This window comes from Triticum urartu, chromosome 5, assembly GCF_003073215.2.
Source record: "Triticum urartu cultivar G1812 chromosome 5, Tu2.1, whole genome shotgun sequence".
Classification (NCBI taxonomy): domain Eukaryota; kingdom Viridiplantae; phylum Streptophyta; class Magnoliopsida; order Poales; family Poaceae; genus Triticum; species Triticum urartu.
Window position 1 is genome coordinate 470383793 of NC_053026.1, and position 15127 is coordinate 470398919.

General features: G+C 40.8%; 1 protein-coding gene and 1 pseudogene across 20 annotated transcripts; one reads left to right on the top strand and one right to left on the bottom strand.

Annotated features, from left to right (window-relative positions):
- The first annotated feature begins 737 nt into the window (after window positions 1-737).
- Window positions 738-5811, top strand: LOC125509919 (26S proteasome non-ATPase regulatory subunit 13 homolog B-like). Of its 20 annotated transcripts, XM_048674959.1 has the most exons (11): window positions 738-1107; window positions 1618-2064; window positions 2146-2226; window positions 2460-2601; window positions 3457-3542; window positions 3694-3758; window positions 3831-3927; window positions 4616-4826; window positions 4925-5033; window positions 5114-5148; window positions 5507-5811. In XM_048674959.1, the coding sequence occupies exons 1-7, from the start codon at window positions 982-984 to the stop codon at window positions 3868-3870; spliced, it is 987 nt and encodes a 328-aa protein (XP_048530916.1). In that variant the 5' UTR covers window positions 738-981; the 3' UTR covers window positions 3871-3927; window positions 4616-4826; window positions 4925-5033; window positions 5114-5148; window positions 5507-5811. The 20 variants fall into 20 exon arrangements, with proteins under 20 accessions (XP_048530916.1, XP_048530913.1, XP_048530915.1 ...); XM_048674956.1 differs by lacking the exon at window positions 5114-5148; XM_048674958.1 differs by lacking the exon at window positions 5114-5148 and having other exon boundaries at window positions 3831-3911.
- A 3487-nt stretch (window positions 5812-9298) lies between these two features.
- On the bottom strand, window positions 9299-12575 carry LOC125509920 (annotated as a pseudogene).
- Between the last annotated feature and the right edge of the window lie 2552 nt (window positions 12576-15127).

Here is a 15127-nt window from a genome sequence, read left to right on the forward strand (position 1 = left end):
CATGCAAACGAACGGTGGAGCAGGTGCCATAGCCACTCCCAAGCAGCCATCAGAGATTAGCTTTTTTCTGGGCTGGACCTCCATCTCCCTCCCGCTCCATCTTCACCACCACGAAGACCTTGCAAGCAAGAGAGGGATCATACCAACTCTAGAGTAGGGAACTAATCGAGCTTACTAGCAGAGATGTTAACAACGCGCTCCTTAGCAGCAACTAATCTCCAGCCACCACCACCTAGACTATGGTCGCGTGAGCCCACTGATCGCATGCAACAGCGGCGCACTCTACATCCTATATACCTAAAAGACTCATCCCCACTAAATGATTTATTTTAATGACCTTTACCGTGGCCGATACTAGGCCGAAGGTTTAACCTCCTTTTCAAAAAGAAAAGAAAAAAATTAATACAAACAGCTAAAATAAAAAATAAAAAATGTGTGGGTGGATGCATGAAACCCATTAACAGTCGCGCAAGGGGCGCTCGCTGAGTCTTGCCACGTCGACGTATATATTGTCCCTGTGATTGGTGGGTGTATAGTTACCATCCATCCCAGATAAGGATGAGACTTGCCTGCTCCTTCGACATGTGCCCATCCGTGCTCCCACATACATAGCTTGATTTGATTGGAACAAAATAAGACCTGGCCATACCCCCTTAAAATTAAAGGGGGAGATGATTAGATTAGAAAAAAAGAAAAAAAAAAGACAACCATAAAATAAAGTAGAAGCACGAACACCTCCCCGGTAACTTCCATCAATTATCCTCACCACGAAGGCAGCCCACTCACGCGACCTCCCTCTCTCTCGTTTCCTCTCCCATCTAACCCGTCGCCACGAGCATCGCCAGCCAGCGGGAGAGGAACTGGATCCGCTCTCCCATGCAGCCACACCAGCTTCGTCGCCTAGAGGGAGGAGAAGATGGCGGTGGCGGCTTCGATCTATATATGATCTGCCTCGATGCGGGTCTCCTCCAGTGAGCGCCTATGCGGCGACGGCGACGGCGACAACGAGTGGAGGAGATGAAGTGGAGGCAACTCGAGGGCCTCCTAGGGGGCCTGGTCCAGTTCTCCCCCGCCGCCTCCTCTGCTCGATTTGGCCTCCAAAAAAAGGTGGGTAATGCGACTCCCTTTGGCTGAAGCTAGCTGATAAACTCGCTGGTGCCAAGTCCCTTTAGGGTGTCTTGCACAAAACGTTCTGGCTTGCTTCAGTTCAGACCAGCGTCTTAATTCACTCTTTTGATTTGTTAATTATATATGTTACGACCTGCACTTCGTTATGTTATGCGACCTCTTATTCACGGGTCGTCTGATGAAGATATTGAGCATTTTTCTCATGTATTACAAATATCATGAGTCTTATGATCATTATGATGAAGAGATGTCCAAGTACCTACATCTTTGGTTCAGTTCAGTAGCGCAAAAATCTGAAGAAGTATAATCATAATATTTTTGTTGTCTAATATAGTAATATGTCACAGATGTACATGTACCACATTTTCTGTTCTGAAAGTTTCATCATGATTCCTGAAATACTTGCATTACATTTGGTTGCTTTCTCGAGATATTGCTTTCCATATCACGGGGCTTATCACCACTGTGTGGTCTTTTCCTTTTGTATAGGCAGGCGATGCTCTGATTCAGCTGTATACTCATTTCATCTCTGATTTTGAGGTCAAGATCAATCTTCTTAAATCTTCTCACTTCGCGGTAGTAGTTTCACGCCAGTATTCAGATAAAGATGCTGGTATAAGCTATCTCGAAGGCGTAATTTCGAAGCTGCGTGATACCAAGGAATCACGGGTTGAAGAGCCCATTCTGTATGTGAAGATGCAGATTGCAAGTTTTCTTCTTGAGCAAGGGAATCAAAAGGAGTGTAAGAAACTGGTAGACAAGGGTAAAACCACTTTGGATAGCATGGGCGATGTTGATCCTTCAGTACATTCAACCTATTATTCGTTATGTTCTCAGTACCATAAAGTGTGTCAAGACAATTCTGAATTTTATAAAAATGCTCTTCTCTATCTTGCATACACAACAGTGGAGTCACTTTTAGAACCATTCAGACAGGTATTGTTGCTTGCCTGCTCCTTCAGCATGAAAAATTAGATTTGATGGTTGCTGTTTTTGATTTCCAATAATTACCTGCAGAACCTGGCATTTGACCTCTCACTTGCTGCTTTATTGGGTGACAACATATACAACATCGGGGAGTTGCTTGCCCATCCAATTGTATGTTCTTATATACTTATAATTTATATGTACCTTTCATCTTTGTTGTCTGGTTACGCTTTACTACTTACTCCTTCCATGCCATAATTCTTGTCACGGTTTGTTGTGGCGTGAGTGGGATTCGGTTCCACGCCAAATCAAGAAGTCCACTCCGACTGATTAGACTAGCAGGTCCATCCATCCATGTATGCCTTTCCTTGTATGCCTGAATTTTTTCAAGGGATCGGTGGCAGCGAGATCCACGAGAGCACGAGGCGGTGCAGCAAGATGGACAAAGACGGTGTGGCAGCGGGGTGGGCAAGAAGATGAGGGGATTGAGGAGAGGGTGGAGGCAACGACAGTTTGCAACAAATAAACATCTATCATTGGTTGCAGGTAAACCTGTGAATAGTTTGGTCTAGAACCATAGTTTCAATTTGGTTTTGCTGTTGGGCTGCTTTGGTTTGGCTGAAATGGGTTGAGCCCCTATTATAATTTGGTTTGGTGTGGGCTTTTGTAATTAATAGATTGGGTTGGTTTGGTCTGGACGGAGACAAATTGGTCTCAAACCGTTTCAGTCCATGGATAAAAACCAATATAGCGACCAGTTTGACCTCACCCCGTTAGGCAAGACCAGCGCTAGGTTTAGATGCAGCCGCCGCCGTCGCAGACGAGCCACATGAGCATGCGTCCGCCCCGCCATCACCGAGATCTCCGGTGACAAAAGTCAGCTCCTTCATGCAGAACACGAGGAGCTCAGAGCCGAGGCCTTCGATGACGCTGTTGACAATGGAGATGCACGCTGTTGACAATGGAGATGGCAGTGAGCTCGACCTTGTCGATGTGGCCGACGGAGACGAAGCTGATGAGGAACTGGAAGACTCCCGTCAGGATCATGGCCAGCGTCTCCGCGGCCGGCGCCACCATCTGCTCTTTCGGTGCACACGCACAGACTACAAGCACACAGCAAGCTAGCCGCTGTTCGTACGTGCCTCGTATCTTTCGTAGTTCTGTATGTACAGGTTAAGTTTGGGGTTCAACGTTCCAGTTGCTGCTGAGTGACCCATGGTTTGAAACTTTGGGTTCAAACTGTATGTAGAAAATGGTCTGGATGGATTTGGCTTGAAAATACATACAGTTTGGGTTGGTTTGGATTGTAGTTTTTGCAATTTGGTCTGGTTTGGTTTGATCGCTGGACCTATACATGTATGGTTTGGCCTGGGTTTAGTTTGGATTACAAACTATTACCAGGTTTAGTTGCAGGTTTGAGGACAACTAGCTGCAGGTCATGTTCCAGAACCCCCCCTTTCAATCTTCTCTCCCCATGGACTGAATATGTATGCTTTTTCTTGCCCTCTCCCTCGGTTAATCCTTTTTATCTGCTAATTTGTTCACAATTCCTTTTTCCCTTGGTTAATTTGTAGGAGGAAAATTGTGCTGACGATCTTTTCTATACTGAGCAATGGTAGTTATTTTGTTCCTGTGAAGCTCCAGGTTTGGCTGATTGCTTGGATGATGAGTTTCATAACCCACACAAGAAATAGGAAAGAAAAGTAAGCCGGACTACATGTACATATTTCTTTAAGTGACTAACAATATGTAATAACCTTACTACACAATTTCAGGGTAAAGACAAGACACAATCCATTTGGTTTGTCATTTTGAAGGCACAAATAGAAACAAGAACACCATATATGCTTTGTAAGGTTTTCTCTAAATTTTGTGAGTCCCCGAAGACATGTGTTCTCTTCCAATAGTTTGACTTTAAAAGTACATGATGTGTCCACACAATTTATTTTTGATGATGTGCATGACACTTTCAGCAGAAAAATAAAGCAAAATCTAGGCACAAATTGACTCTTCCCTCCTGTGTACCGAGATAAATGAATTCACAAGTCCCACAAAACTGCCAAGTGCAATTTGGCATCAATTTCTTTGCCACGTTTTGTAAGAGAAAATGTATGTGTTGATTACTATTGAGCCTTTGGTTAATTGTTGGACCTGGCAATGTGTGTGCATTACTTGACATTGTACATTTTATGTTTCATGGTATTCCAGAGCCCCATCTAGCTTAGCTTGTCGGTAGTATTGGACAAAATAAATAGGTATTTTGACTTTGATAAATTAGGAGTGGTCCGTCTCAAGAGTGTTGTGGTTATGTTTAATGTACTCTTGTGCCTGAGATTTTTACTGTGTCCCCAGCTCTGTACATTGTTCCTATGAGCTGTTCATGTTGTTTAATAAAACTTATAATGATGCATTGTAGTTTAGTTCAATTTTTTAGTCTCTTCAATATGTCGTGCAACAACCATTCTGCAAGGCTTTGTCTTTCAAGCTGTGTTATTAGAGGCAATGCTTGATGATATTCGTTGGTATTTTAAGTGTTGATATCTTTGCATTTTATTTGTAGGAGGAGCTTTGAAAGTTTGTCAGGGCAGAGAGGATGGTTCTCAAGTATGCTACTATCATTGATGTTGTGTGGGAGCGCTAAAGATTTGTGAAACTGCTAGCCACTATCTACTTGGCTGCAATTGTGTTTTATACAGGACAGGGCTCTGCCGTTTCAGTGGTGCCAAGATATACCCGGGGAATGTATCAGATTGGTCCATTCATACTCTCGAGTAAGCTTGTATGCCCATATCGTTAGTGCAAATGGAATTAAATAAGTAGAAATTTGCTAAAATTATGCTGCGCATTCTTTGCGTGTATCCAAAATCAGGTCCTCCTTTTGTCCAACTCAAAGTGCAAGCGCTATTTCTGCAACCATCTCAAGCCTGCTAAGCTTATATGGACTGCCATGTGCAGGAAGCAGCAGAAGAACGTATACGGTAACAAGCCAATTCCCTTAAATGATATACTCCATATACTTCAACATATGTTTCATAATCTTAATAGTATCTCCTATTAGGTGATCTGATTAGGAAGTGTAAGTACAATGATCTGGTAAGTAATTGGGCTGCCTAAGTATTGCCTCTGATTAATAGTTTAATTTACCAATAGGTACTGGCAGTCAAAGAAACTGGCATCTAATCAGTATCAGGGATGAAATGATTTAGTTACCACACTGTCAGTTAGTCTGCTCTTTGTTCACAACATGAGTGGTCTATATTACTTAATCATGTGTAATTTTCTTTCCTTTTGCTCTGTTGTAAATGGATGTATAGTTTGCCAGTTTTCACCTCTGTTTAGATGTGTTTTCACCAAAACTCCCGAGTACTTGCTTGCTTTGTTTTTTTAAGCAACTACAAATTGTATGGGCATATGAAGTTGCGGCTTATAATTCTTCGTGGTGAGGTTGCAGGATATTCGTGTTGAGGCTGCAAAGAAGAGGCACCGGACCACCAAGAGTCCATGTGGTCTCGCTGTTAATCGCCTCTGGACGCGCCATTGACGGCCATAACCAACGTCTATGCATAGAATCCATGTGCCGTGTTTCCTGTTTCTCCGAGACCTTTTAATTCTATCGTATGATGTGAGGAAATATGCCTCTGCTTTATCATCTATATCATCATTCATGTAACCTCTAAGAGTCCAGTCTTTGAATGTGTTGCATTCGTGCAACTGTCTTATTGTTTCAGTTAGAAACTTCTCTGAATGTGTTGCTTTTGCACAACTGTCTTATTATTTCAGTTAGAAACTTCATCTCCCTGTGCCCTGAGTCTGATGGAATAACAACAAGTACTACACACAGAAAAGTGGAAGGGGTGCGTCCAACCTGGCACCGCCCAGCTTTCGCTCAGGCGGCGCGCCACGGGCGCGCCCCAACCACTAGTGGTCTAAAGAGGTGGCGTCGGTGGGAAATTGTGTTCTCCGCCTGGTGCTAAAAGTGGATGATGTAGTGGGCCCAATTAGGGTGCCTGCATGCGGCTCTCGTGCACAAGAAAAGACATGCTACACTCTTAAGAAGAAAGCCAAGACCATTTAGAAAACCGTGAACTCGTGGGTCTTAAAAAAACGACTGCTGATTTTTAAAAGATTTAATCAACCTATTATTGAAAAATGTTTATGATTTTTAAATAAATATCAATGGATTTTAAAATTGTTCAGGAATTTTTTTTCATAAATCTATGAAATGCTCATGAAAATTTAAAATATGTTAATTTTTGTTTTAAAATAAAATCATAGAGTAATAAATAATCATGTGTTATTAAAGTAAAGAAGAAAAGAAAATTAAAAAGAATGAAAACAAAAACCAGAATGAAAAATACAAATAAAAAGGGAAATAAAAAAACTAAAATAATTTACTCCCTCTGATCCATATTAATTGACGCTGTTTTTTTACATTGTACTAAAGCAAGTCATTAATATGGATTGAAGGGAGTAGAAGAAAATGGGTGAAAACCGGCGGTGCAGACGAAAACAAAACCAGTGAAAGCTAGAGATTAAAACCGCTCGTAGCCTTGGGCTGCCCGAGTGGGATCAGAGGGAGTAAATTTCCAGCGAGTCTGTTATAGCTACAACTCGTCGCTTTAGGCGAAGAATGGAAATTTCCAGCGTTTTTTATGAAATTTCAGCATTTTGCCTATAAGAAACAGAAAAAAAGAAGGAAATTACACCGTTTGTTGAAGTTCGGAAGAAAAGAAGACGTGGTATTGGTTTGGTCTTCTCCAGTTCTTTCGCCAGAAGTTTTGTGGAAAAGCTGAGACTCAAAGGATTCTGGATGTACTTTTGGTTATACTAATACATATGCCCGTGCGTTGCAACGGAGAAACAAATAATAATATCACATCCATCTAGCCTAATAAGCATGACTCAAAGACTCCACCTCGCGCGTTGTGCAAGTCCATTTCCTCTATTTCAACACGACATTCAACTTGTGTGTGCACTTGCCTTAATTTGGATATGTGGCGCCAGCATTGTTGTTTGAATCCTATTAGTAATTGTTGATTGGTGAAGCTATAATTAGATTCCATAATACTTTCAGGTTGCAATCTGAATTGAGCCTACGATTATTTAAAGAAAATAACAAAAAAAATTAGTATTGCAAGCTAGCACAAGTGTGAGTGCGAACATTTGGGATTGGGACGAAAAGAATGTCGTCTATTGTAGTGTATAAATACGATGTAGCTCATTTTATTCCATAAGAGTTGACTCGCGTAGTTGGTTAATGTATGGGATTTGCACCTTATGTCCAACTAATGTTGTATGAGTTTTTTTTTCAGTTTTTCATATATTTGAATTCTTCAAAAATGTTTGTATCTTTTCAATAAGAGTTCAAAATTCCAAAAATTATTCATGTTGTCAAAAATGGTTCACACAATAAAAAAAGAATTCACAGTATAGAAAAAAAGGTTCACCATACATTTGAAAACTCTGCTGTATATGAAAAATGTTCATCGTGTATAGGAAATTTGCTCAGTGTGCATTTGAAAAAAATAACCGTATATTATAAAATGTTCAGTGTGTACTCGAAAAATATTCACCGTATACTAAAAAACTTCAATGTGTATTTTAAAATTCACTTATAAAAATGTTCGTAATTTTGTTGCCAGTTAAAAAAATATTTTAAAAATATTTACCGTATATAATAAAACAAATTCAGTGTGTATTTATGGACCCGCGCTACTTTAAACACTTTACACCATCTAGCCAAATGGGTACGACGTCCACCAGTCGCCTGGAGGTCCTTTGTTCGATCCTCCCACGCGACCCCTCTTTTTGGCTGATTTTCCAAAAAGAAACTCATAAGCTTTCGTACATATTTATAGAGTAGCGCTGCCATTGTAAAATCAAGCTCCATCTGGTCGAGTGGCTATCACGTTAGCCCTGAAACCAGAAGCTCTTTTGTTCGACCCTCAATGCTGTCTCACTTTTGGCTGTTAATTTTTTTATATATAAAAAATAAAATAAAAACACTAAGGAACAACGTGACATACGAAATTTGTGGTTCAATGTACGAAATCTTGGTTAGACAAAAAAAGTGGAGAAACTATCGTCTCTTTAATATTACATTAGAAAAAAAGAATAAAGATAAAGATTAGAGACTTTTGTGGTTCGTGTATGTTCTAATTTCTTTGATCTGAGTGAATAAAGGTTGATCGTTCGATGATCATTTGCTTAGGTCTATCCAAGGAATATTGGATCGTGTCCACCTTTAAGCATGGCGTCGCTCACGGGTAACTCGCTTTAACTGTGAACATGTTTTTTGTCTTTTCGAGTAAAATGGCAATTCAGCATATTAAAAAACCTCGAAACTACTCCCACCGTTTCTAAATATTTTGACTGTAGACGAAAAAAGTGGAGAAACAATCGTTCCTTTAATATTAGAAAAAAGATAAAAGATAAAGATAAAGATTAAAGACTTTTGCGGTTCGTGTATCAGTGTATGTTCTAATTTCTTTGATCTGAGTGAATAAAGGTTGATCGTTGGATGGTCATTTGCTTAGGTCTATCCAAGGAATATTGGATCGTGTCCACCTTTAAGCATGGCGTCACTCATGGGCAACTCTCTTTTGACTGTGGACATGTTTTTTGTCCGTTTGAGTAAAATGGCAATTCAGCATATTAAAAAACCTCGAAACTACTCCCATTGTTTCTAAATATTTGTCTTTTTTGAGATTTCAAATGGACTACCACATATAAATGTATAGACATATTTTAGTGTAGGTTCACTTATTTTGCTCCGTATGTAGTCATTTGTTGAAATCTGACAAATATTTAGGAACGGGGGGAGTATTACCCACAGTATCACCTAAAGTCTGGTTTTCCAGTATCAAAGAGAGATTGGTTGGAACACAAAACAAAATGCACATTACTAACATTTCTGCAGCAGGATTTCCACGGAAGGAAGAAATACAACTCTGTGAGAGAGAATTTAGTAGGAGGCTTTGCTGTTCTCAAACCACTAGGAGAATTCAACTTATATATCGGTCATGCATGCACAAAATCAATGAGATTCAAAGGCAGCTGATAAATGCAACGCACTATCACTAGCACATATTAGTATTCCATCCGTCCCAAAATAAGTGTCTCACCTTTGTACTTTATACAAATTTGAAACACTTATTTTGATACGGAGGGAGTATAATATTTCTGGAAAACAACCACGAGTAAATAACATGCTGGCCTCTAATCTGTCTGGAAATGGAGAAGCAACAAAAATTTGTGCGACCGCCTGCTTTCAGTTCATTTCCCCGACCTCATCTGTCTGCTGTAAACATTACTATAGTTTTGCATGATTGAACATTAACGAACTTCTGATAGTTTAAGAAACAAAGTACAACCTATGAAAACCACACAACTATCATCAAGCAATTCTGATGGTTTGGAAAAGACGACGCGTCATAGACAATACAATTTGGCATGGTTCAACATGCACAACAGATGCTAATCAGGCATCTACATCTTCAACACCGAAGCACCAACTGCAAGGCTCCACGACTTCTAACATCACTCTGGAGGGAACTTTCCCCGTGACATGTACTCTGATAGCCAAACGCGCCTTGACAGTCTCCATGATGATATCCTCCCCCATTGGGATGCACATGTAAGGTGAGGCCGCCTCGAGGGCACCACTCTCCGTATAGTACCTTCTCTGAGGTATATTGACGCTACACCCTCCAGAACTCTGACAGCCATGACTAGTGTCCAAGGTGAGGCGCTCGAGCGATGTCGCGTTCTCCACAATGTGGCATGTCAACTCGACCAAGCTCTTTGCGGAGCTGAAGCCCACTATCGTCACACTCTTTAGGCTGGTGTGGCACTGTTGTGGTAGTCGCCTCAGTTGAGGGGCATTCCAAAGAACTGACTCATGCTCCATGCAAGGCTGACGTATCTACATAGAAAAGTCAAGATTCTCACATCAGCAGTTCCACAATAGACACTAGGTATGCTTGCAAGATGGGAGTAACCTACTTCCAAGATGAAAGTCTCCAGGCGAGGAGAAGCTTCAAGAAAAGAAACCAGAGAAAGATAATCATAATCTGGTGAAATAGCTTCATTTCCAATTAGAGAAATATGCAAGTACTTGAGGTGGAGGAATTTGCGAGATAGCGTTGGTGTACTGGTCATCTGCATAAAGATATCCAGATTAATTATATTGCTAGGTATGTCAGCTACTATATGCAAATAGCTAGTCTATACTCATCTAAACTTTCAGAATATACCTCATTAGGCGATGATATGACAAGTGTTTCAACATTTGGTGCATAGGACAGAAGCTTGGTCCGAGCATGCAAGACAATGTTGGACTGACCAAATTCTAAACACTCCATGTGTACATTCTTTACTTGCAATGCACTTCCGAATGAAATCGATACTAAACTACCAGAGAAGTGAAAAATGGAGATATTTGGAGCATTGCTGTCTATCACTTGAAGATTTCTGCATAAAGACACTCTCAGGACCCTAAGCCGCCGCAGCAGACAAGGTATCTTCAGGCAAACTATCTCCGGGCAATTCAGGAGTCCCAAATGCTCCAATGCAGCACAATTGTAAAGAAGGCCCTCTAGCTCATCGTCAGCAATCAGCACATTACTCAGAGATAAAATTGCCAAGCTTCTCCAGCGCCCAAGCCCAGCCGTGGGACGAAAAGCACAGATGCCTATGTCAAGATACCGAATCGAGTTTTCACTCCCATTAAATAAAAGCGAGTATGGGAAACTGTAGTATGCTTCGTCCTCAGGGGTAGCGGGCAGATAAAGGGTGAGTTCTTCAATTCCTGCTGTAACAGCAACACGAAGCCAGCTACTGATATAACAGGGATCAACCTTGTCGCGGTCAAAAAGTTCAATCCTTAGTTTCTTCATGCCAATGCCCGAGTGATTTTGCAGAATATGGTCAACTTTGCTGATGTGATCTCCATCAAACCTAGTGTTCTCTGACGTAAGTCAAGGTTGGGATAGCATCTCCATGATCTCCGAAATGTGTGTGATGCACAAGCCAAGCGAGCAGCATTTTGCAGTGACATTCGGGTATGAATACGTCGGCAGATATCCTGGATACAGGCACAGCAGAATAGTAACTAGGGTTACAAAAGAAATTTATAAACTGATATGCAAAAACTTGCTGTATTAGACATTTACATAGTACAGGCCATGCACTGGGACGGAATTGCGGCCAATGGAATGGGACTATATAGGAGCTTTTTGAGGAAGTGTGAATATACAATTGCAATCTTACAGGCATATGGCAGTCCACAAGAATTATGTATGTGCATTTATGTCAGTCAACATTCAGATATCCATAGGATGATGCTATATTATACAATGTGATACAATTAGGTATAACAAATGACCAAGTATAGCAACAAAGCGAAAACAAAAAATGTAAATCTGGATAGGGTATAAATAAATAAAAAATGAAAATTCTATGTCAGAAAAAAGGGTAATTCAAGCTTCCACTACTACTGGAAGCATTAAGCAGTTATCTAATGTGAACAGTTAAGAAAAAGACAATGGACAGCCGATTCATTGAAGCCTGTATACACTTTCTCTCTCCGAGAAAACAGGTTAGAGACTTACAACTCAAGTGCTCAGTGTTTTGGCATAGTCACAAAACATTAAACGGGCGCTCAGGTAGTCAAAACCGGTACAGCTTCCTAACATAACTATTGTAGGTGTTCATTCGTCAAGAAAAAGCCGACCAGTATCTCCCTGCAATCCAAATCTGTGCACGCCTCTAGCACACACAATGGTGATTTACTTGCAATCTATGTCGCCAGTTCATACCTCTGGAAGGTCGTCCAATGATCGTATCACTTCGCCACCTCGAGAATCATCATCTTGCTGGGAGGGTGAGCCCTTTGGATTGCACATTGGAGCAATCGGTCCACCTGGGATACATCACATGGTGACTGATGAGAGTACAGAAAACAGTGGGGTACAATTCACAAGCAAACTGACATACATCCAGTTCGTTTACGTTATCTCTATGAATATTTCCTGGCAAATCAACGCTCCTTCAAGGACAAATCCACGTTCACGCTGAAAACTGTTGGATTCAAGGGCAAGGCTACTCTATCCTCCTATTCCCCCACAAAACTGCGCCCAGAATAAACGTTGCTGCGGAGTTAGACAAACAGACTACGACTAAGATCAGTTTTTAACCCCGTCGAATGGATCTAGGAAAACTAAAGGGGGCGAACAAGAACAACTGAGCATACGCTGGGACAAATCTACTACCGATCGTTGAGAGATAAAGGGGGGAGAAGGAGGCGTACTGTCTGGGGTTTCCCCCGTCGGCGGCGGATCTTGCATCGCCGAATACCCGAGGCGGGGGCGACCGGCGACGGCGTAGCTCTCCGAGCCTTTTTGAGGCCCTGTCGTCCGACGAGACCCTGCCGGCGCCGGTGCAGACGAACGAGCCTACGACAGATTTGTTTTCTTTTTTTTTTCTTGATGAAGAAATCATACGCTCTTTTTTAGGGGATGGCCTACTCTAGATTTTTTTTCTCTTTTTTCTCTGAGAAAAGAATCTAGTTTCTTTTCTCGTGTGGAGAAAGAATGGCCTAGTAATGTTGGGCTAGACGGGGGAGTAGGTGGAATGTTGGCCCAGTAATGCAAGGCTCTAATACAGGCCTAAATAACCTTACAAAAAGAACAGGCCTAAATAAGTACGTCCTTTAAAAGAAAGTACGAGTATTCCTTAATTTCGCTGAAAAGATCTCTGAAATTTGCTCGAAAAAGTGATTTTTTTAGAAGGATACCCTAAGAAAAAGCTCTGAACAGAGTAGCTCAAACATGAGTGAGTGGAAGCTTCCATCGATGAGATTTGCAATAACCATATGTAAACTAATACTCCCTTTGTCCAAAAATACTTGTCATCAAAATAAATAAAAGGGGATGTATCTGGACTTAATTTAGTTCTAGATATACTTTTTTTATCCATTTTGGTAACAAGTATTTTCGGACGAGGGAGTATAAGATTTTTAGTATTTTTTTAGGTCACTACTTTAGTTTATAGAAAAAATACTTATTTGTAGAAGGTTAGAGCAAAATAGCCAACAAGTACTCCTTCCGTCTAGAAATACTTGTTGAAAAAATAGATGTATCTAACCGTATTTCAGTTCTAGATACATTTATTTTTATTTTTTTTCTTTGACAAGTAATTTCTTTTTTGCGAGGGTAAAAATGAGCTTATTCCATAGTAGCAGGATTAAATTCAGCTAATTCAAGATCATGAATAATGGGAGGAGCTCGTTGTAACCAACAAATGATACTACGAGCCGTATAAGCATAATTAGCTAAACAGTGTGATACTCTATTTTGAGAACGAGCTATCTTAACTGGAATAAACTCCCGCTTTAGAAGGAGCGACTTGATTTCATCGACCAGGTGGCCATGAGCGACTTGGACAGGGATGCATTAGACAAAGATGAAAGAGCTTCCATAGAGTCCAACTACACCATGACTGGAAGATTAGATCATTGGACGACCACTAGTGCAGAACCGGGCAATAGCACCGGTTCGTAAGGCCCTTTAATGCCGGTTCCATAACCGGCACTAAAGTGTGGGCACTAAAGGGCCCCCCTTTAGTACCGGTTCAGCACGAACCGGTGCTAAAGGGCAACCACGTGGCACGAGCCAGTTCCGGGGGCCGGGAGCCCTTTAGTACCGGTTGGTAACACCAACCGGTACTAAAATGTTTGGGGGGTTTTTGGTTTTATGATTTTTTTTCATTTAATTTTGTGTTTTTTATTTTAATTCTTTTTCGTTTGCTGGTATTTTACGATACTACATATTGTACATGTTATGCATATATATATATATATATATATGTATATATATATATATAAATAGAATTTCTAGTAGAACCAATCATATATATATCATCAATGTCTCACAAACCACCATATTAATTCACACATACACACATGTATAGCTATATACAATTTCTCATACATATGCATGTTGCCTTCGAAGCCAGTGACATTAGCCTAATTGGTGCCTTCGGAGCACGATGACAATTGGAAGTGGTTCATGACCTGGTCGATGGGGGCGGTAGCGGGTAATAGTATTCTCCCTTCGGATTTATGATCTGGTCGAGCAAAAATCCCGCTATTTCCTCTTGAAGTGCTTCTACGCGCTCCGTTTCTAGGAGCTTGTCCCGCACCTCTGTGAACTGTTAAGAAGGAGATTAATATGCATGTGTATTAGTTGTGTGACTAGATATCGATAATGGTGTAAAAATTGTGAATAGTGTTCTGACAAGCGTACCCATTCCTGTCTTTGAGATCTGCTCCTTTCGGACGCCATCATGCGAATGTTCTCGCAAACGCAGAATGCACACAGATTAGTCCCCTGCGCCTGCTTCATGGCCTTTATTACGAGAATGGAATTTAATTTGATCAGATAATAATTAATCAAGCATGATAATAAAGAGATGGTAGCTAGCTAGCTAGTACTACTTAATTACTTACCTTGGGTCGAAACCATTTCAGCTGTTGTTTCCATTCGCCTTTCGTGACGCTGATGAACCTTGCCCAAGCCCTGCCCGCCGACAAAGAAAATGAATAAAGGGGTTATTAAATAGTTCATATCATGAAATGACGAACTAAATAGGCCGAGATATATAGTTAATAATGATTGAAATTATCTGTTGACTATCCCAAACAAGATGTTATAGTCACTATTTGCTTTGAGTAGTGAGTCCAGTATTTCAACTGTTCCGGCGTCAACTTTAATGATACACAAGATCCAGTGAAATCTGCATGCACACACGTTTGCATGTCTTAATTAAGCGGGCATATGTAAGCACAAACATGTAGCTAGCTAGTATGCAAAAACAGAGAATTTGTAGTACAAGAAAGTGTGACTCACTGGAAGTTGTAAGGAAGTAGTATATCTTCATTGTATTTGAGGCGCTTCAAGAACTCTAGCATGCTGTCCTCTACCTGCTTTTCATGATGCTTGTTTATTTTCCATGTGTATTCATTAACGGTGTTTGGGTCAATGAACCCAATGCCATAGCGTCCACTTTTTCT

What these genes read in the sequence shown, in the direction of transcription:
- LOC125509919 (XM_048674959.1), top strand. Translation starts at nt 982, where the DNA reads ATGCGGCGACGGCGACGGCGACAACGAGTGGAGGAGATGAAGTGGAGG. An exon ending in GATTTGGCCTCCAAAAAAAG is followed by an intron (nt 1,108 to 1,617) that starts GTGGGTAATGCG and finishes CCTTTTGTATAG; the next exon opens with GCAGGCGATGCTCTGATTCA. An exon ending in ACAAGAAATAGGAAAGAAAA is followed by an intron (nt 3,759 to 3,830) that starts GTAAGCCGGACT and finishes ACACAATTTCAG; the next exon opens with GGTAAAGACAAGACACAATC.